Source organism: Onychostruthus taczanowskii, unplaced genomic scaffold, assembly GCF_017590055.1.
Source record: "Onychostruthus taczanowskii isolate IOZ18803 unplaced genomic scaffold, ASM1759005v1 scaffold1, whole genome shotgun sequence".
NCBI lineage: Eukaryota > Metazoa > Chordata > Aves > Passeriformes > Passeridae > Onychostruthus > Onychostruthus taczanowskii.
In genome coordinates this window covers 25,369,241-25,396,363 of record NW_024496525.1, presented here as the reverse complement: position 1 = coordinate 25,396,363, position 27,123 = coordinate 25,369,241, and the positions used below count along the sequence as shown (strand labels likewise).

General features: G+C 39.4%; 1 protein-coding gene across 3 annotated transcripts; it reads right to left on the bottom strand.

The window, feature by feature from the left end:
• Positions 1-288: 288 nt before the first annotated feature.
• Positions 289-17,915, bottom strand: GOLGA5 (golgin A5). Of its 3 annotated transcripts, none has more exons than XM_041400045.1 (13): positions 17,782-17,915; positions 16,577-17,192; positions 13,964-14,185; positions 12,740-12,959; positions 12,083-12,206; positions 11,061-11,264; positions 9,778-9,948; positions 9,122-9,250; positions 7,014-7,112; positions 5,198-5,423; positions 3,993-4,098; positions 3,010-3,073; positions 289-1,678 (listed from the first exon to the last, which is right to left on the bottom strand). In XM_041400045.1, the coding sequence occupies exons 2-13, from the start codon at positions 17,139-17,141 to the stop codon at positions 1,598-1,600; spliced, it is 2,211 nt and encodes a 736-aa protein (XP_041255979.1). In that variant the 5' UTR covers positions 17,142-17,192; positions 17,782-17,915; the 3' UTR covers positions 289-1,597. The 3 variants fall into 3 exon arrangements, with proteins under 3 accessions (XP_041255979.1, XP_041255988.1, XP_041255999.1); XM_041400054.1 differs by having other exon boundaries at positions 16,577-17,194; positions 17,785-17,881; XM_041400065.1 differs by lacking the exon at positions 17,782-17,915 and adding an exon at positions 17,541-17,613.
• Positions 17,916-27,123: the final 9,208 nt, after the last annotated feature.

Below are 27,123 nucleotides of genomic sequence, written 5' to 3'. Positions count from 1 at the left end.
AAGAGAAAAGGAAGACTAGATATAAAGCTCTAAGGCATTTATACCACTAATGTTTCCCCCAAAGTATCACAATATACTGAAATATCCAAAGATTGAGTGTTTTAGAAGTGTTTAAATGAAAAAACTGGATGTGTGTAGAAAGTGAGTGTGCAAAAGTCCTTCGCTTGATCTCCTTCCATACCAACCAGCTCCCCCTGGGGTTCAAAAGTGGCTTTAGTACCAGAATTGAAAGAAAAGGCAACAGGAATTAGGCAAAATGCAACAAATGTGAAAGAAGGCAGACACAGCTTGGAATAAATGCTCTCTTTTATTATTCAGTTTATCCACACACTTCAGTTTTCTCTGCAAGATCTGAATCAGAGCAGCAATACACTCATTTGTCCACTGTAACATATCCACAGGAGCCAGCTATGAGTGACAGACTTCATGCACAGGACCCAATGCTGTGTGTTCAAGCCACATAAAAACTGAACCAAATCCTGAAGAGCAAGAGTGACAAATTGCTTACAGTCGTCTTCCCGTTACCCAGCTGTGAGCAGCACACAAAAAACCAAGAAATTTCTTAAGGAAAGTGACCTTGTGTGATTGTCTACTGATAATTCATGATTACAGAATGCCACAATCCAACAACAGAACTTCTACAGTAGGTTTGGTATTTTGGGTTTTACTATAAATATTTGATGAGGTTTGCTTATTAGTATATTTGGTGAGTGTTCAGACATGAGAAAATTTTAATGTTTTGATAGATTTCATATAGAAATTGTTTTAATTAAGTACCCAAAGCTTTAGAAAATAAATGTTTCAGTAAGATCTGATTAAGACATGTACTAATGAGAGAGGTATAAGAAAATGCAGTTAAAATATACAAATTTCAAGTGCAAAAAAGAAACACCATTACTTCTTAACAGTTAAACTTTCCTTCTCAACCACCATCTCTCTTTCTCTAATAAAGCTAAAATACCAGCCTTTAAAATAGGCAGCCCCACTATTCAGTTGGTAGGAAAGATACATCTATTGCACTAGGAGTACAAAGCTAAGAAGAATGAATAATATTTTATTCTTAAACTTATTTACAAAAATATATTGCACCAATCCATTTTCCTTTTTCCAGTTAATGTTAAGGAAAAGCCTATTATGTACAAAGTTAAAAAGAGAAGTGCAAAAGCAGACTGAAAGAAACCAGAAATAAGTTTATTTAAAATGCTAAATACAGTTTATTACCTGACCATAGCCCACATCCAGTATGACCTAAAACAATTTGTACCAGATATATCTGCAGTTTCAGAACTCCTTGCATTTCTCTGCAGAACAGGCTTTATCTTTCACTCTAGCCATCAGAGGGTCTACATAAAATGTAAAAGCTAATCAGAGCTTAGCTTAACAGCTTCATTTCTCCAGGGAAGTAATGCTTTTTTAGGTAAATTGAAAAAGCTACATAGCATTACACACGTATTTGAAAGGTAGTGATAAATCAGGCCTGATGGTTGTCGTCCTTCCAAAACACCAGGAGGAAAAGTTTGCTGATGTTTCAGGACTGACAATTCCAAGGCATTGCCAGTCCACACCACATTAGCACAGCATATGGTCCTGCCTCAGTCTACCTGCCACTGGGACCGTCATGATGCATTTCTGGGGTGTAGGTAAGGAGAACAATCATAACCCAGAGATGAAGCAAGGCCTGGGAAAAGAAAAGAAATAAATTTAGCACTGACAATCACCATCCACAGCAGTAGTAAACAGGAGAGCTCTCAGTGAGAGCTGATAGAACTTGTTTTGTAGAAATATTTTTACTAAAATATTTTTTCTATTAATCAGATACTTCTAAAAAAATAATTGGCATTTGAACACTGAAATGCTAAACCAGATTCTGAAGAACCTATTTACATAAAACTGAAGATTTTACACAAACAGCAAAAATAAAGCTGCCAAAACCAGGAGAAAAACAGCCTGTTTTCCTACAGATTTGTGTTGTTTGGTTTCTCTTTTCCTCCATGCCACAGTGACTTCAGCTGCTCCCTCTGATATGCAGTCCCCAGGCAGCACACTGTGTGATGTGCCTCGAGTGACTGGTAAGCCACTGCTCCTGTGCCAACTGGCTGACACCAGGCTGTAAGCCAGCCAAGCTCTGATTTCCTTAACAGAGGCACTGATTTGAGCCATTTTTATGAACTCTGTAGGAATGTTAATTCTCATTCAAATTTGGCTGAAATTATCCAATTAGAATAGAAGCTGCCTAGAGTGCAAAAAGGAATACATAGTCCACGTTTATCTTAAAAATACTTTTAAAAAGTCAAGTTATAGTAGTCATGGTCAAGGTCTGAGCTGAAAAGGGGTAACAGCCACTGACTGCCCAGCTCCTGTACAGCCACCATCAAGCTTCCCTTCAGACTGCAGCTTAGGCAGCAGAAGTGTTCAGTGTTTTTTACAAAGCCTGCCTTTCCACAGGTCCCTGCAGCTGACAGGCCCCTGCCCTCCAGTGGATAAGGGAGGCACTTCACTTCTAGCAATTGCCAGCCTGACAGTTTTCCCTGATGTGGGTGAGCAATTTCTTTAAGTCTACCAAGAAAAACTTGTCTTGCTACTTTTTCAGCTACTAGAGAAGAGTGATCATTAGCCACCAAAAAAACACCAAAGTGAAGAGTCACATATTAAAAAACCTCTAAAAAACCGTCATTTTCCTAAATGCAATGCATGCAGGCGTGGCAGGTTGACCTTTGCAAGTGGTCACTATTACTCCATATTTTACTACTAGAATCTACTTTCACAGGCCTTTAAATGGGAGTTACATAAGTGTCTTTAAGACTAATATACTAAGAATTTCTGGGAAAAACTGAAAACTGCCAAGCAACATGACTCCAAAATGCTGTTGTAAAAACATTATTTGGTCCACTTTCCAAAAACCCACATTGAGTTGTTAATTACAGCCTTTTGAGCACCAGTCTTTCCATTTAAGACATACTGGCATATAAACTGGTTATAGAAATCTTGCACTGAAGAAAGCTGACTCACCATGTAGATGATTACAAAGACTCTTGCTATGGGGTATCGCCTCAGAAAGATTCCCAGCCGAATGCTGCACAGGTAGCAAGAGAAAACAAAACACACAATTTAACACTGAGCAATAAACTCTTGTTACCCTCATCTCAGTCACCACAAATTCAAATATTATGGCTTTGTTTCTGTCTTGAATTTTCTCCAATACACACAAGGCTTTGTTGTTTCAAATTTTACTTCATGTACTCAAAACATTAAGGGGGTCGAGAAAATTCAGACCATAAAACCCTCCTAATTTTTTCCCAATCACAGAAATCCTGTCACAATGAAATTCAAGCACCATGGAAGCACAAAGGACTTCCTATCAAGGTATCTTGCTTTCAAAGGACTAAGAAGTATTACCAAATTTTGTTTTCTGTCGATAGTTGTTTCAAGTTTTGTAGCAGACCTTTGCTGTAAATACTGTCAATTCACCAAACTCCTCAGAAAGGGATCAAAGCAAATTTATTGCTGGATCCAGAATGATTTCCATTTACTAATTCCCCAAACAGATTATCTTCCAAGGTAATCTGCTGCATTGGCTTAGAAGGCAGAATCTTGTCTTCATCAGGACTGAAAGAGTACAGATGATACACCCCCACTAATATACTCTTACAGTTTATCACAGACACAGTCAAAACCTCTGAAAGTGAAAAATGGAGAAGATGGATGTAATGAATTTGATTAGATATTTTTTCATAACTCAGGGAACCTCTTGCACCAAAATCTGTAAGAGCTTTGTTTAAATAATTGACAATAATTTGCAAAAGCTTAAGAATATTTATGTCATAGGAAAGCACAAGTGAAGTGGGTCAATACTTAGCATTTGATACCATACTTGAGCTGCATTGTTTTAACCTTTTCCCCTCATAGAAGGGAGTCACAGACACCAAAGTGTGTCACTTGAGCACTGTAAAAGGCTGTCAGTGACTACAGACGTGCTCCTGGGGACACCTCACCTGAACTGATCGATGGTACTGGCGGCCTTGCGGACTCTGCCGTACATTCCTGCCGCGCTGGCATCCGCGTCACCGAACAGGACGGGGACACTGCGCACACGGGCCCCTGGTCCGTGGGGAAAAGTGCAAAAAATGACACAAGCTGTTGCTTAAATAAAACCAACTGATAGTACATATCAAACACATAGATAGAAATAATATAACAATAGTGATCAATATGACTGTAGTGTCATCAATTCTTGATAAACTTACAATCAAGTCAAATTTTTCTTCAACTTAGTATATTTTAAAAATTTATTAGTTTACTAAATGGGTATCTTGATATTCAATTCCATCATGTCACAATAACTATTATTTGGTGTATAAAATGATGGGCTTGATACTGGCATAGTTTCTCAATTTTTTTAACTTTCATACAGTGAAACTTTGATTAGCATTTGACAATTCAACAATTTTTTACTTTATTTACATTTTTACTATGTATCAACTTCATTTTAAAAAAATTCATAATGTTACTTTTGTGTAACTAAGCTTCAGCTTTCCGAAGTTACTTACAAACAACTCCAGCTTTGAAAGGCAAAGAAAAAGTCTGGACTGTTATTTCACACCTCTTGGTGACTGTCCCTTGCTTAAGGGACATGTATACAAAAGGACAGACTTTGACTCTGAGGAGGTCAACACATTGCATCAGCTGCTGGGGTTGTCCCAGCAGTACAGGACTGACAAACCAACCTCATCACAACCATCATATTTTAAGCTGCTTTTCAAGAAAAACAGAAAGCAAGGAAGGAAGAAATTAATTTCAAGCAGATCAATTCTCAAAAGGAAGTACTCCATTCTTACTCTCCTCACAAACCCTTTTTGCAAGAGAACACTTAAATCCTATTTCTAATATTCAATTTAAACCCCAAAACACTAGTTTATTTGCACCTGTGACAATTATTCCAATAGTGCCATAGCATTGAGAATTAAAGACTAAATTTGCTTTATTAAATTTACTGAAGTCATTTGCTCACAAAAAGGAGCTTCTGGTTAACTATTTTTATGATGCTGGCTGCTGTAGAAAAGGTCTCCAAAATAAGTGGCCTATTTTCAGCACTTATTTTTCCTTACAAACTCAGACTTCCAGGGAAAGGCATTAGGAAACAAAATAGCCTGGACTGCAGAAAAGACAAGAGTTTTAAGTATTGTAATTCCTTATTTACCTTCAGCACCATCAATGCCTGCCATGTTAATGGAAGGTCCATTTGCACCTGTGCCTTGGATAGCCTTCAGCTGTTGCTCCAGCCTTTCCAGTTGGTACACAAGTGAATTTTTCTCTGTGCTCAGGCTTTCTAACATGGTTTGTTTATGAATTAGTGTTTCTGTCAGCTGATGAAGCCGATTTTCCAATTCTGTCTGACTACTACTGCTTAGAGTCTTGTTTGTGAGCTAAAAAAGCAAAGAAAAAAATCATTCTAAATTCAGACTCCGACCGACATATTACAAAACTCTACAATAACCTAAGTTTTCAAGAACCAAGTTACTCCACAGCAGAATTTTTGCAGGACAATGCCATCAAAACTATCACTGATGAGTGCAATAAAGAGGAAACCTAATTTCAACAGTTGCTAACTGTTTACATTACACAAGAAACTCTGTAAAAACGTATCTTTCTGTTTTCCACCTAGAATCACATGAAAGTTTCTGTATAAACCTAAATTTGATCACAACATTGATGCTATGCCTCAGAGACAAGTTTAAACAGCAATCAATAGCAAGCTAATCCAGCCTGGCTACCATACTTTCAACTTAGTATGTAAAAATGTTTTCACACAATGAAGGAAAAACTCAGTACAAATGGGGAGAACATGATGCCATTTTACAGGAAAACATGAATGAAATGGTGAGAATGCAGGATATGTTGCAGAGGAACTGAGGAGCACCAAGGCAGAAAACATGATTGCATTAGCAAATAGAAACTGCAAGGCCAGCAAATGGATCATGCGTTTGACATGGACATCATCCAATTTGCAGAAAATATTTCAAGCAAATGGGAATCACCAGATCTGCCATATGTGCAATAGCTCATCTATTCACTCCAGGCCTGGACCTCAGCCACCTTGTGGCATCATATTCCACAAAGATATAGCTTCATTTATGAAGAAAAGGATCATCAGGGATTACAGACACCCAAAATAAAAACTAGGTGCCTGCAACCAGGCAGAGGCAGGAGCAGGTGGTCCTGAAGTTCAGCACTACCAAAAAATTCATCTGCCAACATGCCCAAGAAATCTGTATCACATCACAACCATTTCCAAATCCTGACATTGTAACTGCTCAGCTGACCACACCTGACTCCAGACTGCCAACTTCTCCATAAACAGCCTACTGTCACTATGCTAAGGTAACTTAACAGAATGAGGCCTATGCCCTTATGCTGCCCAAGGAGACTGTGGGGGCTCACAAGTATGGGGAGGTTCCAAAAGGAATTAGACTGATACAAGGGAAACAGGTCCATCCACACAGCAGCAGAACTTAGTAAAGACTTAAACACTAACAACCCTAATTGAACTGCTGATGTTGAGCAGCTACACAGGGGTGAAGTGGCCAGGCCCACGTGGTGGCCCCTACTGCCACTGGCCAAGACAGAGCAGTGGGCCAGATGGATCACAGAGTCTGCAGGATTAACTTAGGTTCTTTGAACAGTTACAAGGCTCTTAGCAGAATTCATAATGACCTAATCAAACTCCAATGAGTATTTTCAGTCTGCAAAGAGAAAAACATTGATCCAACACTCCCCACCACGTCTAGTTGGGACAGTGGTCGATTTCCCCCCAGCCTTTATATCTATGAAATAGGCTATTTACATGGTTCCCTTCTTGTATTCCCTACTCCCAAAACTCTACTCTTTATTGAAAACAAGTATGCTGTACCTCACTAGTAGAATGCTTACAGATTTTTCAGGACAGTTTAGTCAAATGAGTAGTTCCTACCACTGTTTTCATAACTGAAGGGGATAAAATTGTTTTCTATACACACCTGATTTCTGAGCTTCTGAATTTCCTCCTCTCTGTCTTTTATTCTGCTTTGCAAAGTATTCTTTGTTCGATACAGTTCTTCTTCAGTATAATGAAGTTCCTATAAAATTTATCACAATTACACATAAAAGATTTTATACATATATGTATTTTGAGAGACAAACTCTAGTTATCTAGAGTTTCACAACAGAAACACAAGAAAGCAATATGCTGCAATCAAATACAAACTGAAATATTATCTTAGTTACACATCTGTCATGGATGGGGGGTATGGGGATAGAGAGAGCTGAGTATCAAGACACAACCTACAAGGCTAATGAAATTCTTTTGTGGAGACTGCCCTAATATAAATATCAATCCAGACTTGTTTACTAGGATTCTCACAATCTCATTGGGACCAAAATTTTATCTTCCTTACACTTTAGCCATTTGTTGCAGCGCTATCTTAAAACTATGTCAATAACATAACAATTACAAAATACTTAGGGGGTATCTGTAGTTCCTAAAATAAACTCATTAATACAAAATAGCATTATTTAAACATGTTTGAAAACCCTTTGCATAGCTATGACATATGTCTTCCTCTAACGTTTATGATAAATTAACAAAGCAGACATGAAAGGAGAAGGAATATTAGAAAAAAAATACTAAAGAGTAAATCTAACTGTTAAGTTTTGTTACTCCCATGATTTAGTGGCTATTTTAGCTCCCACTTAAAGACCTGTCAAGCTTATCTTTTAAATTAAAACAATCTTCAATCTTCAAATCACTATGACTTCAGCTGTCAGTTACTACAGAAAACAGATAATCCCATTCTCCCTTTGAACCACCAGATGTACAAAAAAATAACATCTCTACTTATTTTCCATCTTCAGTTTCAGAAACCTCATGACAATAGTTAAAGCAACGCCCAGACAGAACTGACCATAATTATATTAAGTATCAACACAAGTAATTATGTTAAAAGCACAGGTAAATGGGTGTCATCAAAAGGAAGACTTCAGTTTCTGCAATAACTGATGGTTTTTTTAATTCACCTCCCTCTTTCTATTGACTTAAAGCATATTCCTCAGAAGGGCAGGAGTAACAAAATACAATCTACCATCTGCTTTAACATAATAAACATCAGCTACCCATCAAGAGCAGACCTCGACTTCTGCCTTTTAATTAGTTCAAGCTGCGAGCATCCCATTAAAATGCAATTTCTGAAAGGATAGATAATCCTATAAGATAAATTGTTCCTAGCAGATACAGAGGACTCGTGCTTTCTTCATTATCAATTCTCTTTACATGAGCTTTTTCTTAACGAGGAACATTTTTAACATGCAAAATACTTGTCCAATTCCTACTGCATAATAACTTTGTCCACATGAAATACAAGTTTTCCTTTTTTTCCCCCGCTCTCTTTATAGCACAAAACTGCTTAAATCAAATTAACATGCAAAATACTTGTCCAATTCCTACTGCATAATAACTTTGTCCAAATGAAATACAAGTTTTCCTTTTTTTCCCTGCTCTCTTTATGGCACAAAACTGCTTAAATCAAGGCAAAATTTGCTCAAAAAGATGACACAATCTGACAGAATTCATTAACATAATTTTATCAGCAATTTGTCTACTAGAGCAGTTTAGAAGTAATGACAATTAGATTCAGAACTGAGTAACAAATGGATTAAATAAATTACCACTAAAATTGGTACTACAATGACATTGTTTGACAAGCTACAACTTATGTATTAATCGAGCACAGGAAGATTCACAATAGCCACTTTCAGTATCAGGGTTTTTTGATATAAAAAATGTTACACTGGTTACTATATCCCTGTTGTTTGATTGTTTCCCTGCTGAATAAAATTCAAGATCCTGATCAATTCTGTGCCCTCCCTTAGGATCCTGTTTATTCACCAGGATCTCTGTTGATCAGCAGTGTCCAGAAGGCCCTGACCATTGCTTCATCATGGCTGCACTTTCCTTGACCTAGTGGAGTACTAGACAAAAAATTAATCAAACACTGCCCAGGTATCCAAATATTCTGTTCTTAAGCCAAATGCTTTGCTGATGACATCACATGAGGACTAAAAAGAGATCCAGCTTTCAAGAATTCCTTACCTGTTTTTGCCGTTCTAGTTCAGCTTCTGCCTCTTGCTTGGCCATTTTATGTGCTGATATCTGCTCTTGCAGGTCTTGAAGCTGCTCTCTCACTGACTCAGCTTCGCTTACCTGCTGTGTCTCCATATCCTGAAATGAACACAAATATAACCACTTCACTAACATGTAAATGTTACTGCCAATCTGTCATAGGTAACAGCAAAAAAAGTAGTATATAAAATATTTTTTCAAAGGAAAAGGAAGGTGTGGGCATATAGGATAAATTACATTTGGTCATTTTATACGGAATATTTTTAGTAGCATAGTAATAAAATAAATGCATTTTGTTCTTCCTTTCTGCTGTCTTCAGGCTAAAACTGTGCAAATGGGCTTGCATGCAACTGCTGTGTTGAGCCCATTATGCCAGCAGATGGGCATGGATGACTTGGATTACAGTGCTTCAAGGATTAGTAGCTCTTGCAGAAAAGAATATAGGTGATGGCTAGAGAAATCACTATGACTGTTAGGAAAGAAATGCTTCCCTCAAAAGGAGTACACAGGAGTGAGAGAAGAGAGAAATAAGGTAACAAATACTAGAAACAACAGACCACAGTATACAAGAGAACAGCCCTTCGTTGTAGCTAACTGCAAATACAGGTGTACATGGGCACAGCTACCTGCAGCTCTGTTCTCATCTGTTGGATTTGCCCCATTAGTTTTTGTATTTCTTCTCTCTGAGTGTCTCGCTCATGTCTCAGTTCCTCCAGTTCCACCGTGCTTGCTGTATTGCTATCCAGACCTTCAATACCAGAGCCTTCTTTTAAGCTGTTTATCAACTTCTCTTTAGACTGAAAAAATAAGTCAATACATTATTTATAGCAGTATTGAACAAGTGCTCAACTAAAATATGCTATGACTGGTTTATCTGTTCTTTTATCCAGTAAAGACCCTGTACATTTTAAAATGAAAATACTTCCATATTGATAATTTTTCTGATTTTCTGTATGCCATAAGACTAATTTAACTGAAAGTCCGTGTTATCTGTGGAAGAGTGCAGCTTTTTTCTTTACAAGTGCCTGGAATGTTAAACTTGTCATGGATAACAATTTTGGCCCTCTTGGTACTGAAACAGACAAGATGCACACCAACAGACACTAGAGACAAAACTGACCCCCTTTTCCTACTGCCAACAAAAGAGCAGTAACTCTTCAAGGAAAGAGGATAAATAATTTTATTCAGAGTCAGCCGAGTGTTATGTCGACATTGACTTGTGATTTTACGCTTTTCATATTTACCAAGATGATTGAGAACCTGTCCCTGAACATTTGACTAAATTAACTATTCTAAGAAGAGATCTCTATCTTCAACATCTTGCTAATGTTTATAAACAAGACTCAAACCAACCACATCTGGACATGGTATCTTTGACAATTTACATAGTACAGAACTTGGCACAAAATACCTGATTTTGCCACTGTTTGTATCACGTTAATCAAAAGCAACCTTTCAGGACATGGAAAAATATTATCTAGTTACGTGTTAAGTATCCATTCTGTGCTATCCTTCAGCCCCAGGCAGAACAGAGTAATATTCTTGAATCCAAAATACTGCATATGGAGCAAATTGTAGGTTCCATGTACTGCAGTTTCATCCAACTATCTGGACTCTTGGATGTGGAACACACTGACAGATGATGCACAATAAACGCAATGGTTGCCTTGGATTTTTTTTTCAGGTTCAGGACCTGAACTACCATTTCAATTTCATAACCTCATCCATAAACTTAAGTTTACAAAAGGCAGACTGGGAGCTGTTCTATATATGTATCATTACAGATATGCCCCAGAACACATTACAGGTCACATGAAAAAATATAGCACAGGTCAGACTATTTGAAGCATAACACCTTAAGGCAGTTAAAGCACACAAATCACATGTATTTCTTCACAACAGTGCTTACTTGGAGAATGCGAGTAGCTTTCTGTTTATAGTCTGTCAGTTCCTGTTTTGCAGATTCTAGGTGGCTTTTAGTTACTTTGACTTGCTGCTGAAGCTCATCAGCTCGCCTCTTTTCATCTAAATACTTTCTTTCTGCTGCAGTTATCCCTTCTGCCAGGTTCTGACGTTCTGCTTCCACTTTACTTAGACGAGCCGCAAACTCATTCTATTAGTAATAAAGAAACAATACTTTGTGTTTAAACACAGCCTCAACTTTAACCTAGGAAGGAAAAAAAACGTGTAAAAGCAACTACACAGAGCACATCACCTCCAATCTACCACCTCCAACTTAAAGACTCATTGCTGCTATGAGGAAAGAAACTGTGCTTGCTTAACTAAATGGTAAATAATCCAAATGAGAATATGCTTTTCTTTCCCTCAGCACAAATAGTGACGGAATAACAATCTTCCTATTATTCAAACTTATTTAGCAAACAAAAAGCAAGCTTGCCCCTCAAAAAATATTACCAATTTTAGTATGACATATTTTGAAGTACTGCAAAAAAAAAAACAAAAAAAAACACTCTCAAAGATTTTCAGATATGCTACAACACATAGCAAAGGCCAATTTAAGTATAGAAAGCATTCTCTATCAATAATGTACTCACATCTTTACCACAGAAGTGATCCTTCATCTTAAGATCTCACAGTAAAATTGTGTAACAACACATGATGGAAAATGAAACTGATTACTAATTCACCTTTCAAACTTGTATTAACATTAAAGATAGCATTAAAAAACCTCAGTAAAAATTGTCAACATTAATCCTCAAAAACTTTTACTCATGAAGCTTTTGAAATAACATATAAGAAATAAATTAGCATCTCAAAGGTATTTAGTGCAGCAGACAGCAGCACACCCTTCCAAGCAATTAGAACTCTGAACAGGAACTGAAGTCAAAGGGAGGAGAGAGCACATGGAACCTCATGGATCTGATCTCAAAATCAGAGTCTTAAGAGTCTTCCTGACTCTTCATGTCTAACCTGCATTTGTTTGTAACTTTCTTGCTCTCGCCTGAGTGCAGAGTCTGCATCACGCAGCCTCTCCTGAAGAGTCTGAAGGGCTTGATTTTGTAAACTGCTTCCTTCACTGTGGTCTTGTATTATCCTGAAATAGAGACACACATTTATTGGAAAAGAAGCAAGCTATTGTGATTTTTCATGTAGAACTATAACCTCCTAGCTTCCAGACCAGCTTTGAAAATTTGCCCAGTAGATTGCTGCAAACAGACTACAGGTGTGAGGCCTGGAGTTAATGACCCACACTTCTCCTCCCTGGCCTATATTCTGGAGTATCCATATCCCAGCAGTGAGATAAGTTCAAAAAAATCTGTATATTTGTGGATAAGCAAGTCTATTTTTCGAGAAAAAAATTCTTGGGATCTTCAGCTTCACGCCTTCACACAAACATAAATGCCAAAATGGATTTCAATAACCAGATGCCAACAAATGCTCTATTTAATTGTCTTGCTCCCACTGCCAACTATGATAGAGGAGTTTCAGTGCAAACTTTAATCCCTGTATTTCAAATCTTTCCTCATTGTTTATTATTTTTATTCTTGAAGACATTAAGCTATCTACCTTGATTTTTTCAAACTTATTACTACTGAAATAATTCCAAAGTATGAAATTGAGAAGTACCGTGATTTTTCACTCTGCAGTGCTTCCAAGGCTTCTGTCCGAGCACTTAAGAGCTGATCAGCTTCTTGCAACCGTACTTTCAGCACAGCTAGCTGTGAATCTTTGGCACCAACTGCTTCTGTCAGATCATCCACTCGAGCCTGAAGGTCTCTAACCATCCTGTCGCTCTTGGAATGGTCAACATTCCACTTCTCCACCTTCTCCCGGGATTTGTTCAGTTCTACAAAATAAGAAGTTGCTTTGAAGTTTACAAAAGTAGATATTGCAAGGTCTTGTAAGCAGTCAGGATGCAACCATCTCATTTCTTAAAAAAAAAAAAATTACATAACCAAGTTGAAGTAAAATGGAAAATTTATAAGCTACTGGGATGCAACAAATGCCAGATTGGCTGTCAAAGCACAACCCAGAAAATTTTGGAATTTTGGAGGTGATCTCAAAACAGACATTTCCTTCTGAGTCACACTGCAGATTTCACCTGCTTCATCCCCTGCAATGGCCTACTGTCAAATATCCCTGTGCCAAGAGAAATGTTTGCATAAAGCATCTAGTTTAATTCCTGTTTGAGTTTATTGCCACATAAAAACAACAGAAAAATACACCAGTCGTGAATAACGCCTGAATACTTAAAAGCTTCTGTTTTTAATCTAGCATCACACATTAAACTTCACTAGATATTAAAATTATCTGGCTAATGCATTTATTGTGAAAAAAATGTGGCACCTCAATTTTATGTCCAACAGCAGGAGTTTGCTCTCTGTTTTATCATTTAATTCATACTCACATGTTTTACATTTTCATTTCACTTGGATTTGAAGAAGCCAGTGATGTCATATTAAAAATAACAATTTTATATTTTTACTGTCAGTTTCTACTCATCAGAGACTATACTCTACTACAGAAAGCAGTCAGTTTGAAGTATTCAAAAGAAATTTGCTCATTTAAAAAATAAGTATTTTGCAAAAGCCATGCAAATCCAGGAAAAGTATTTTAAACCTGGTATTTCCTGCCAGTGTTTTATTAAGATGTAAGCTTTGCAACTAACTTGAACACATCATTTTAATCAACATTTGTTGTACCTTTGTAGTTGAACAAGCCTTTTAATTTCTCCCATCTCATTACATGGGAAGTTGTGCATGCAAAGGTACATGGAGAGTTTTTATTATAAATACACAGAGCATTGTTGTCTAGTTCACTAGCACTTTACTAATGTTATAGCTGAAGTACCTTCTTGTGTTTCTTTGGACCTCTGTATTAATGAAGCCACTTCTTGATTTAAAGACTGAACTTCATTTCGCAGCAGCTGGTTCTCCAGGCGAAGATTGGACAGCTCATGTGATTTGGAATCATCATTAGCTGAAAGGCTGGGGCTGGTTACTGCACTTAGTGATGAATCCTTCAGGCCATTCCCTTGTGCTCCCAGGCCAGAGTCTGAACTGTCTGGAGTTTCTGTACAGAGAGATGCAACTCAGAATGAATGCATGTGTGTGTAAACTACCTTTCTATAAACAGGAGTTCCATGTTCTGCATCAATGGTTAAGGAACAACACTGATAATAAATCAAAATAGTTCATGCTAAAATGGAGTATGGAGCTGCTTCTCAAAAGCAACAAAACAGGACTATTTACATGCATCATGCAGAGTTCTTGTTAATACTGCAAGCTAAAACACAATAGATGTTATAAACTTTCTGATTACATAAATGGCAACTTTAGGATTTCAAAACATTAACACTCTATTTATGACTTTGCTGCTCAGAGAAGTTCTCAGAAGCTGAAGAGTAACAGAAAACACTAAACATACATGGCAACTAAATGCAGGAATTTTCAATACAAACTTATTCTGGTTTCCATTCAGATTTTGCCAACATCAATTTTGTTTTAAAGGAGAGAACAATAAAGGAACTGCTAGTGGTATTCTGAACAAGTCCCCAGAAGGGAAGGAGGAACCAACAGCCTTTTCCCATCATGCACACACACATCTTTGATCAGTGCTGTGAAAGCTACAAACCCACGGTAAGAGTCTTGCTCCCAGCACGCAGATAGCTGGAAGCTTTGCAGCAATGTAAAGGTAAAATGACAAAGCAAGCAATGAACAAACAAACAGCAATCCAAACACATTACTGCTGCATATTTACTCCCCCTTGTGATCATTAACCAAGCTGCTTCACTTTTCTTAGCACTGCAACAGCCCCAAACACCCCAAGCCCAGGGAACAGGAGCACACTATTAATTTTGAGCAACACCACACCCACAAGCAGCAGCAGTGACAGAAGATTTCTTCCACGTTTTTCCAAGTCTTTTTCCAGTTAAGGGATCCTAAGAATTGCCATTATCTTTCCTTTGATTTACTTACACAGTTTCCAACCTATGAAATAATTTGGCTCATTTCTGTGTCTGGAAAACTCAATAGACTAATTAAGCTAATGAACCAAGAAATGAGCCATTTATAGCACAGATTAGACTATAATTGTGGCAATATACAAAATATAGTGTTAACTGGTTTTGTCTATAGCTAATATAGCTTAAGATACTTCAACAGATTCTGTGCTGAATATTTAAATGACACAGATGGATCTGTACAATGAACTTTCAAAAGCAGCGTGTTCAAATCCTGTATGGGAACTGCCTTCTTCCTTATTTAGCAGCTCACAATGCAAACTCTGCCCAAAAATCCTCAGAAGAAAATTCAAAAAGCCACACTGAGCAAAACAAATGTTTCTTAAGCACCAATCAGCAAGGCCACAGAGTGAGGTCTAACGTATCTGTATTAATTATTATTACTAGTAAAACTTACTGAAAAGTCATGGACTCAGAAAAATATTCAAATGTTTGGAAATGATCCCTTTTTATGTCTAAAGCTCTTCAGCATACTTAATGTAGTAAGTAAAAAACTGACATTTACAATACTTTACATGCTCAAAGTTCTCAACAAATAATAAAGTATTGTAACTACATTATTGTTAACAAAACCATTTGCTTCAATTTTCTAAAATAAATAACAGCAAAATAGCACAGCAACAAGGATGGAGTACAGACTGGAGGGACTGGTAGGGAACACAAGTTCTTGACACTTCCCAACCACATTCTCCTTTGTGTGGTTGACTTGAGCCCAGCCCCAGCTTCTGAGTGTCTGGCCTGGAGGCTCATTCAGGCCTCTGGATTTCGACTGCAGTCATCAACTACTGGCAAAGCCAGAGGCTTTATCTCCCTGGCTCTCTCATGCCTGTGGCTCTACACCAGGCTGCCTGCATCCAGCTTCCTGCAGGACAAGAATGAATGCCAGCTCACCCCTCCTGCAGGGTGGAACAGGGAACACTCACCCCACCCCATCCCCTGCACTGGGCTACAGCCAACACCATCCCTGCGTGGGTGGAAGTCACTCCCCCTCCCGCGTGGCAAGAGCAGCTACAGGCCCAAGGGACCAAACCAAAGCAGCAGCACCTGTGCTTCTACATGGGGACATGTGGGGTGATGCAAGGTTACACCACAGCTCAGAGGGGTCAGGCTGAGCAGCAGCACCATTGTTTCTACATGGGGACATGTGGGGCTGATGCAAGGTTACACCACAGCTCAGAGGGGTCAGGCTGAGCAGCAGCAGCAAGGCAGGTCCAGAGCACAAAGGATTTAGGTATTAATTATGTCATCAGTCAAACTAGCATAGTATCTAGTATTGCCCCAGTGATGAGAAAACCTGACAGGCCCTGCTGCACCTCACCCATCTGACACATTACCACCAGCAAGTGTTTCATGAAGTGACATGAAGTTTCATGTGGTACCTAACCTTACCCTAGACATACTTGGGTTTTAAATATCTCTAGGCTAAATACTGTTTAACTACCATTGCCGTGGCTCCTGATGGAATTATCTTCAGTAGTTTTTGCACTCTGTGTACTGGTAGACACAGAACTAATGCTTGAAGTCCGAGAGTGATTCTGAAGAGCAGGTGCCTTGCTCTTCTCCTTTTTAGCATCTATCCTTCCGTTAGGCTCTTTCTCCGAACTGTTGAGAAAATCAAACAGCAACTCATCATCAGGTTCTGACTTTTTTCTTCTCACAAAATGTGAGGCAGCTCTGGGTGTGGAAGCATTTTCTACTGGAGAAGCTGCCTCGGAGGATGTCCTACGTGCTGTTTTAACATTTGCTGTTCCTGCCAGGATTGTGGCCTTTTGGTGTTTAATGTTTTCAGCTGCTGAGGAGATGTAGGCTGCTTTGGATGAGGTCTGGTATTTCAGTTCTCCAGTATGCTGGTGCACTTCAGAATATTCATTGGCAGAGTCCAAGTTCTTATTATCATAAGCTGCACTGCTCGGTGTGTCTTTTTTGCTCAGAGCTGATGCAGCTCCTTGATCAACTCTGTTGAGTAGATCCTCTGCCTTTCCAGCGAGATCAGCAAGCCAAGACATGATGAGTGTCTGTTGATGAACTCTGTACAATTAAAATTTCAGGACCATATGCTGCAAAAGACAGAGGATTACAAATCAGATTGCTGCTGCTAAGGCAAGATGTACTGTTTATCTAAACAACTGGTGGGTTAAGCTATTAGTGCTGTAGTTATTACAATACTTTTCTTCTACTCATTTGGTATTTTGCTGTTCTGGTGACTAATGGAAATAAACCAAAGCAGTTTCTGAGAAAAGCAGACCAAACCTAGGTCTTTAAATCAAGGTTATTAAAATCAGAGCACTGCATCAGTTTAGGGTATCTCCAGCTGCTACAGAGTACCACAAAGAGAAAACAGCTATGCCTTAGACGTTTGGCCTGCAAATTCCTGACCCGGCTCAGGCCAGGATCTTCTCCCGCACCGACTCTGCAGCCCGCTGCCTCTCCCGTGACACCACCGCGGCGGACAGGTGCGTGCCTTCACCTGCCCAGGGGCCTGCGACACCGCAGCGGGGGCGTGTGCCTCCACCCCAGCTCCCGGCAAGGCGACGTTCGGAGTGGCCGCTGCCCGCTGCTCCCCACCCCCAGCACCGCCTGCCCGCCGCCCTCCCTAGGCCCGGCCCCACTCAGAGCGGCGGGGGCCTCAGCACGGCCCGGCCTCACCTCCTGCAAGCGCGGGGGAGCCCCGGCCCTGGGAGCCGTGAGGAGCCGGCGGCTCAGCCCCAGCGCTTCCGGCAGACGTGGCCGCCTTTCCGGGGGCGCCGCGCGCAGGCGCAGGGGAGCCGCCCCGCCCCCGGCGCGCTCAGGCCCCGCCCCCGGCGCGGAGCCGGCCGCGCGCCCCCTGGCGGTGGTTTCAGTAAGCTTGGAGGTGAGAGTCGCCAGGAGCTGCGAATGCCGCAGGATCCCAAAATTATCTGTGTTGGGAAAGAGCTCAAAGATCAGCGAGCCCGGCTGTTGGCCCAGCACTGCCAAACCCACCAGTAAAACCACATTCCCAAGTGCTGCGTACTTCTGACTGTAACATCCTCCCCTGTCATCTGTGACTCAGTGTCTGCGACCTGCAGTACTCCAACCATTTCAAGGTTTATGGCTATTATCTCTCTTCTTTAAATGCTTATTCTCAGTAAGGATGGCTCTTAAAGTGTACATACACTTAAGATACACTTAAAGCACTACATACGGTTTTGTTGTTGCTCATCCTCTCATCTCTCTTTGTCTCCTCAACCTTCTACACCAACATATCACAGCTTACCACCACACTGGCTTCACCGAGAGTTTCTACTCATGCCTGAAGAATCGGCAAGAATGTGAATGAAGAGAACACTTACACCTCCTGCCACTTCAGATCCTCCTCTGCAGGGGACCTGTTGTCCTCCTGATTATAATGCTGAAAGCATGGCTGGTGACTTATATCTATATTTCCCCAGAGCTCTAGTTGTTATCTTGTCAGATCACATTTTACAAGTATTCTCTGGTTAAATTCACTGCGAGGCTGTTATCAAGATGTTAACAACATCTGAATGTTGTTACCTGGTTTACAGAAGTTTCCTTACATCTTATCATAGTAAACCTCTTCCAATGGGGAACATACAATGTTTGGAAAGATTATGAAGAGTTCCTCTGTAGGTCAAAGGCTTCAAAATGTTTGTCTACCAATATAAATTATCAGTTATCATTGGGCACCCTTAGGACTTAAGCCCAAGCTGGAGACATCAGCCCTGCTGCCTATTCAGAACATACTCATGGCATTAGCACTGGCATGAGTTAATAAAAAATCCGTCCTGCCTCATTGCAGACTAAGAAATACATTGGAAATAATAGTAATAAACTGAATGAATTCACAACCTGCAACTTTTACATCATGTGAATCAGCTGCACATAAACATAATTTTAATCAACGTGAATGTGTCACCTTCTCAGGCACTAAGAAAAGCAGAGATTTTTAAGAGACTTTATTAATTACCAGTTTACACTTGTTTTACTCAACTTGTTCAGCCTTCAAAACATGTTACAAATCCCTTCAATGGAAAATCCAGGTATGATTGTGAATATTTGAAGTACTTGATCATTGCACACCACAGTGACATGAACAATGTTCAAAAGAAACATGAAGGGCCAAAGTCAACGCCCTAGATTACCTCTGTGTTTTACAGAGGAGGTAGAAACAAAGCATACTTCAATCCAGAAAATGTCCTATTGCACCACTGCATCTAGCAAGCCCTTCTCTGCATTAGTCTGAAAACATATTTAGGAAATATACCCACAGCAGATGCATAATCAGCAAGAGGAACTAAATTCACATTTTAACATGTCCCATTCCACTCTAGAGCCATTGCATGATCCTTGTTTGACTGAATCATCTTACAGATGTAAACTAGCTTAGATAAGTAACAGGTTGGACAGAAGTGCCTTTTATTCAAGATTACATAGGCAGACTCCTAGGATCACGTCTGAACTGCCCACAGCCTGAGAATTTCCAGTTCTTGCAGAGGACATCATTATTTACCTCAAAGTAAATTCCAGGGCAACTCTCTTTCCCTGTTCATACAAAATCTTTAAAACGGGGATCCTGTATTGATAAAGGGATTGGCTAAGAGTGGGAGAAAACAAATCCTTTAAGTCCTGTATAGATTTTAGATTGAATTGTTCAGTTATAGAATCATTCCATACAATAAATCATACTTTATGTGTAACCTTGGAAACAGTTATTCCCTCTGAATGCTCTGATAAAATGTAGTAACTACACTACATTTCCCCCCGTATTTAGTGTCTCACATAAGGTGTGTAATCTTTGCAACTGCCTGATTTCTAGAAGACATAAAGGTTACAGCAACACTATTAAAATTTGTTCTATTTATATTTTCACAATCACTGACAGCCTCCAAAAATAATGTTTCCATTTATAAAATTAGGAAAAAGATATCAGAAAGTTTACTGGCTGAGACCCTGAATAAGTAGTGATATCTCTTTCCTTGGTGCTTCTTTAAGATCTGTATTTTTATTCCCATAACTGATGTTCTCAGGTTTTGCAGGGTGGTGAGGAAGACAGAAGAAGGAAAGAGAACTTGCTGCTTGTTCCACTGACCTATTTACAAAGTCCCTTAGGTCTGCTGCATCAACAGTTACTTCTAAGAATGCTGTGACCGCCAGGCTGAGTGGTGAGAATATTAAATTCTGTCACAAGGGGCACACAGCTTCATTAACTACCACTGAAAACTTTACCCAAGGTGTCTTTTCAGTTTACAGGTGCCCTCCCCAGGGTCCAGGCCCTGATCTGCCATGCTACACATCTTGCTGCATAGCTTGACAGGTTCTGGCTGCAATTCTCTGTGTGCAAGCACAAAAAGGGAGAGATGCATATCTAGCTGTAGACAAAAAATTAGACTTTCTGTACAAAGCCTTTAGATCCCTATTCATACTCAAAGTAGAAGTCATTTCAAGCTAAAATTGACAGAATTATTTTTGCCTATTATAGCTCTCATTGTAAGGAAATTTAAATAACGAAGCTAGAGAATATCAGTCCCAATAACTATAGCACATACTCCCTCAAAACTCATTGCAAGAAAACATTTGGGGGTTTAGGTTTGATTTTTTTAATTCAAAAAAGAGGCAAGCTCACAGTTGGAAAAAAAAAAGTTTTTTAAATTACTATTTCCCACTTTGAGCTGGTTCACAGGTTCTTCATTGTTCATTAAGGTAAATTTTTAGGTAGAAGAGGCAAAACAGATATGGAATCACATGACTTGTACTAGATTAATCTCTTCTCTAAGTATGCTGAAATAGAGCTTTGGCAGTTAGTTTCTGTAAAAGACTGTGCTGAAAACCATAGAAATTACAAAAAAATACAGCAACAAAAAATAAAATTGAAAAAATAAAGATGGGTTATGTCATCCTCATACTGAGCCTGCTTTTTCAAGTGTTGTGATATTAATACACAACTACATATCTGGTCTAAGGTCATGCAGTATATTGGAAGCATGCCAAATATCAAGGATTGCAAAATGAGGTGATGGTCACTGGATGAGCTGCTACTTCAGCTTCCATTTCATTCCCAGCATTCAGTGTGTGGCCTCACGCCACTCGTCACTTCAATTCACCCCTGAACAGAACGGTATGAATTTGCCCACAAATTCTTACTGTAGTCTGTGACCTTGCCTGACTGTGTGTGAGCAGAGAAACGAGGCCCTGCCCGAAAAGCTGCGGTGGAACTGCTCTGTGCTGGCGGCTGTCCCTGTGTGCATCCCGAGGGGGAGGAGGGTGCACAGCCTGCTCCTCCAGCTGCCTGGCACGGCCTCACCCACGCTCCCGGGGCAGCCCACCTTGGAGCTCACACACCCACACTCCTGAGGCAGCTGCTGTCACTGCCTTCACATTCCAGTGGGGAATTGAGGTATAGCGAGGAGGAGCTAAAGGTGAAATCCTTCTCCGTGCCTGAACAGAGCAAAGCAGGTTTGGTCCGGTCAAAATGTACAAACTCTGGGGATGGATCATGCTCAGTGCCAGTGAACGTGTAAGAATTTTTATCACCAGCCTTCAATGCACTTCTGGGATCTGAAGGTATGGAATTTGTCCAGATGGGACTGGCCTCTCACAAACAAGGCAAAAAGTCACAGCCCTGATTGGAACATAATAATTTTCTTGGTTAAAAAGGCAGTCAAAGCACAAATCCCTCTCTGAAAGTGACCCGCTGCAACTGGTGAGGGAAGGTACGCTAACAGGACAGAAGGTATTTGTCAGCTACACTCTCCTTAGAATTTTGACTCAGGGACTTCCAAAGCCAAAGGGAATATCTGCATTTAAAAGGCCTTCAAAGATATATTTTCTTTTAAATTATTTAATAATTAATGGAACTTTTCAAAGCATACAGGTGCAAAAGCATCTCAGCTAGAGAATTTGTAAAGAGAGGCACACTTCTGTTTTCTTTTGCTGGACCCTTCACACCCCCATGCTCCACCCCCTCATCCCTTATTATTTTCCTTGGTATCACTGAATGATTTGTAAATTGAAAAGTATGAGAAAGCAGTTCTTCCATAAACATGTAGCATGGAAAATGTTCTGGTACACTGACAGGAGTTTGAGGAGCACTTTTAGAAAAACTCCATTTTAACATGAAATGATGGACATTAACTCTGCCTAGTGGCCGTAACTGTTGGCATGTGAGTTTACAGAAGGTGCAGGGGTGCAGTGTAATAGACCCCGGCTAGAACATGTAGCTAACTCATGGCTGGAATATTTGGAGTTAGACCACTCCTCATTTTTTCCCTCTGCTGCTCTGTGTCCACTGTTGCATCTTCACTTTTGTGTTAAAATGAAAGACACAAAGTTATGATGTTCTTGTATTCCTTCTTCCTCAGTGTAACTCAATTGTATTAGGAACACACACTCACACACACACACACACATTCTTTCAGTCTTTCTGTTGTTACTGCTTGTATTTTCTTTTGTTGCTCCTATTTCTTTATTTTCCTGTAATAAATCAGTGACACTTTTTCTGCAGTGAACCTACTACCTTATTTCCTTCCTCTATATAAAAATGACAGAATTAGCATATTATTCTTCTAGTAGGAAACAAAGCCAGTCCTCCTAGACAAAGGCAGAATTATCAAAGTTAGGACATGAAGTGTCTTGTGACATTTAAGAAAATAGCAACTTAAGGAATACCAAGTCCGGAGAGTAAAATGTCATTTAATGATTCAGGTTGTTTTTTTTTTTTTTTTTAATTCTATCATATGCCTTTCTTCATGCACTTCCATGACCTCAAGGTATTCAGAGTAAGTCTTTGAAAGGGTTTACCCCTTAACAAGAAGATGCAATTTGATGCAAAGAATGGAAGACCAGCTCATGGTGTGAGTGGTGGGTCAAAGACACTGGGCCAGTTTGGCAACTTCCTGCCTTAATTGTGAATTACATGGATTAATCCTGGGGTTGCAAATGTATACATTGTCAGGGCAAGCTTGACCATAAAATGGGAGGAAGCATATTTTAACCAACAGAGAGAGAAAAGAGCATTATTCCTGATAGTGGTAATGGGCAATGCAACTGTTTGAAATCCAAGTGCAGACATGAACAGTAATACTGCAAACATATCATATATTTAGACACTAATTGAGTGCAGGAAAAAAATCATTATCAAGAGGATGCATGTAGTGAAGTTTAGGAAATATGCCAGTCAGTTACCCACAGCTATCAGCAATGAACTAAATAGACAATAGAACTCAATTTCAGAGAAACCTGTTCTGGCTATCCTGTTTATAATTGGATTTTTTCCCCCACAGTTTTCTGTGGATATTCTGGAGGTATGAAAATGCTGATGAACTAGATTTGCAATAAGTAACACCATTAAGCCTATTGCTGGCCATTATCTTATTTCACAATTTTTAAAATACATTCCCCATTGCATAGTCACACAGATTATTTGGAAGCCGCTCCCAGTAAGGACATGTTTGTAGTATTTTAACCTTTAGATTCTTTCCTTTTTCCACCTCCCTGCTTGTTTCCTCTAGTACACACTGTTATTCCCTTGAATTTCCTGATCATAGCAATATTTGAAGATATCACCTCACACCTACTTTATCCTACGCCAAACTTTTGGTTTTTTCCATGCAATTCCCTTGACTACACTTCACTACAAACATAGGAAAGTGTCATCTGCAGAAAAGGTGCATAAGGATAGAAGATATTTTATTGAAAATAGAAACCTAACCTGAGTGCATTTAGCTTTTCTGATGAGTCCACTCAGTTCTCCAGAACACAGCCAGATTGTGTTCAAGGAAGCATTTCTCCATTTGCAACTGACACTGTTTTGCATGTAGTGAACACACAGTCTTGCATTTAAACGTTCTGGAATATGTATTCAGACTTCCCCAGGTACAAATATAAAACTGTTACATGCAGACAGTTCCTGGATGAGGACATCTCTAAGCTCCATCTTCAGCATATGTGTCTGTATATGCTCCTATTGCCCCGTTCACAGAGTAAATCTCAGCTTCTCCTTCCCCAGCAGAGTTCTGCCTGGAGAAACAACCTGATAGAAATATTAAATTTCCTGGGACATCATTGTTTTTTTCCCATAAAGCCCATGGAGAAAGGAACAACAAAAAATAACTTCTTTTGGTCCTGAAAGAAAAACACTGTTTTCTCTGGTGCCATCTCAAGTCTTTCTTTCTACTTGTCCACCTATTTTCAAGAAAAATATAGGAACCCACTATATTAAATATGGTCAAATACAGTTAAAGCTATCAGAACAGTTGAAGAAATCATGTACAAAGCTGTAAGGACAGGATTTTCCCTCGTTCACTTTCAAAATGTATGTGTATATATTCCCCAAGTGAAGTCAGTGAACTATCTGAATCCCTCTTCTTTCCAGACTTGTATAACCTCAGTTTATCTTCATGATGATGTGCCTAACATTGACTTTTTCTTTCTTTTCTTTCTCTTCTTTCCCTTTCTTCCTTTCCTTTCCTTTCCTTTCCTTTCCTTTCCTTTCCTTTCCTTTCCTTTCCTTTCCTTTCCTTTTCTTTCCTCTGTCACTTTAAGTAAGTCGCTTCTGATTTTCCTCTCAAAATAAAGATGAACATTGCATGATAGCTAAGATCACCCCATTGTTAATCCATTAATTTTGCTAAAATGAGAATCTTCCCTTGTTTCAAACATACAGGATAACCATATCTGATATTTGCCTTTACAAGGCAGCTAGTCTTGTGTCAGTGCTAGACGGACAAATCTAATCTCATTGCTAGTGAAGATGTGGAAAGATCAGGCTCAGCACATTTTTTCACTTATCATAAACTTGTTCCACTCTTCACCTTAAATATTAGCTTTTTCTTCCTAGAATTTATTTTGTTTTGCTACTAATTATCAAGTCAATGCAACTACAAAGAATAAGCATTTGTTAAAATATTTAAAATAGGCTAAGGAAGCTTAAAAGGTACACACTCTAAATATGATCAATTTATGATGCCAGTCCATTCTTTCCCAGCTAAAATATGTCCTTGACTCCTTAAAAAAAAAACCAAAAAACTTGATCTATTCAGCTGCTCTTAAAGGAAAGTGTAGGCGCAGTCCAGAATGGCTTCCTGTACACTTTCTGAAGTATCTATTCTGCTAGATTAAAAGCAAAATCAACTTTGCAGTCCAAATTTTGTCAGCTGTTAAGTTAGTGGTATGGAACCATAAACACCTGTGTTAAGACATCTCCAGAGTTGTGCCAAAAATCTGGAAAACCTCTTTTGGGGAAACCTATGTGTTACCAGAACTATTACTGCAATGCCAGCACTGCCAGTCCAGCCTGGGGTTAGCAACGTTGGATGTAGGAGTTACAATTCTCTCAGTGCTCTTTGCAAAACAGAATCAGGGCAAAGCTACCCACCCTTACCATATGGCAGCCTTCTGGTTTGTAGGAAAGCTATTAAAAAAGAAACTATGTTATCTGCAGGTTTGAAGTTTCATATTTGGGTCTTCTCTTTTTTTTTTTTTTTTTTTTTTTTTTTTTTTTTCTCATTTAGTAAACACTTTCAGAATTTGGTAGCATCTTAGACACCATTTGTAGCGTGCGGCTTTGGTGGGTTGCTGGAACTGCCTTCCACAGAGTTGCAGTTTTGTTATGAGACATATGGGTGGTGGTTACTTTTGCTTTTTAGCACTGTCAGAGCCAGAGCAAATTGTTTCATAGCATCATAGAATGTTTCAGGCTGGAAGGCACCAAAGATCATCTTGTTCCAGTCCCACTGCCATGCTAGACCAGGTCACTCAAAGTCCCATCCAACCCAGCCTTGAACATTTCCAGGGATCCAAAGCTTCTCTGGACAATCTGTTCCAGGGCCTCCCCACCCTCACAGAAAAGCATTTCTACCTAATACCTAATCCAAACCTGCCCTCTTTCACTTTAAAACCATTCTTCCTTGTCCTACCACGATATATCCTTGTAAAAAGTCTGTCTCCCTGCTCTCTTGCAGCCACATTTAAGTACTGGCTGCTATCAGGTCTCCAAAGAGCCTTCTATTCTACAGGCTGAATAGCATTTCATTGCAGTTTCATAAATCCATCATGGTTTTACCTACTTACATGCTATTCTCTTTTGAAAAAGACAATATGTACATTTGTTTACACAGTCATAGTCCATTTCCTCTCTTCCGTGATAGCAGCAGTTACAAGGATCATGCTGGATTCCTGCTGCAGGTGATGTAGCTACTGTTGTGTGAGCCTCACAACTGTACCTTAGAAACCTCTCTGCTTACATCAGCCCATACACCCAGCTACACCTTTCATATTTTTCCCTTAGACAAACTTCCCTCTCAATCCAGGAGAGCGTCCTAAATTTCTACCACTTTCTACTTCTACCATTTCAATTTCTATCAATCAGAGAAACAATTGAATTCAGTAGTAAAAATCTGTGTATTACTCAAGCGTCTTCAGTATCTGCCCGATACATTTCAACAGAGATTTATGATTCTTGTAGCAGTGTTCCCGTGTATCTCACAAAAAGGAACATCTTGCTGATGTTTATTAACGCAGAAGTTATAGATAAGTTATTTGGCAATGACAGTATTAGGTTTCTTGGCACAAGGTGTACTTACCTCATGTACACAAAGTGTACTTACCTCATGTAGCCCAGCTATGAGAAACACCTTTGGACTTGGATGATGGGTCAGCAATACTTTTCAGTGATATCAGATCTCTTTTAGGGCAGGAGGATAATAAAACATATGCGTAACCCACTTGGCTACTAGGCTGGAATTAAATGAGGTGAAACTAAGATTCCTGGTTTGTTTTTTTCTTGCTGGATAATCAGCATGGCGATCTTTGTCAGTTCAAAAAGGTGATTCCTGAAGTGACCCGAATTCTAACAGCCAGACTGTGTCAGGAGCCATCTCAGGTCATTGGGCACGACTGCTCCAGAGAAGTACTGCTGAACAACCTGTAATGACCTTTTACATTTAAGATCATAAGCAAAGCTGAGTCGGTGCAGACAATGCAAATGGCAGAGTCAGAGCAAAACTATGACCT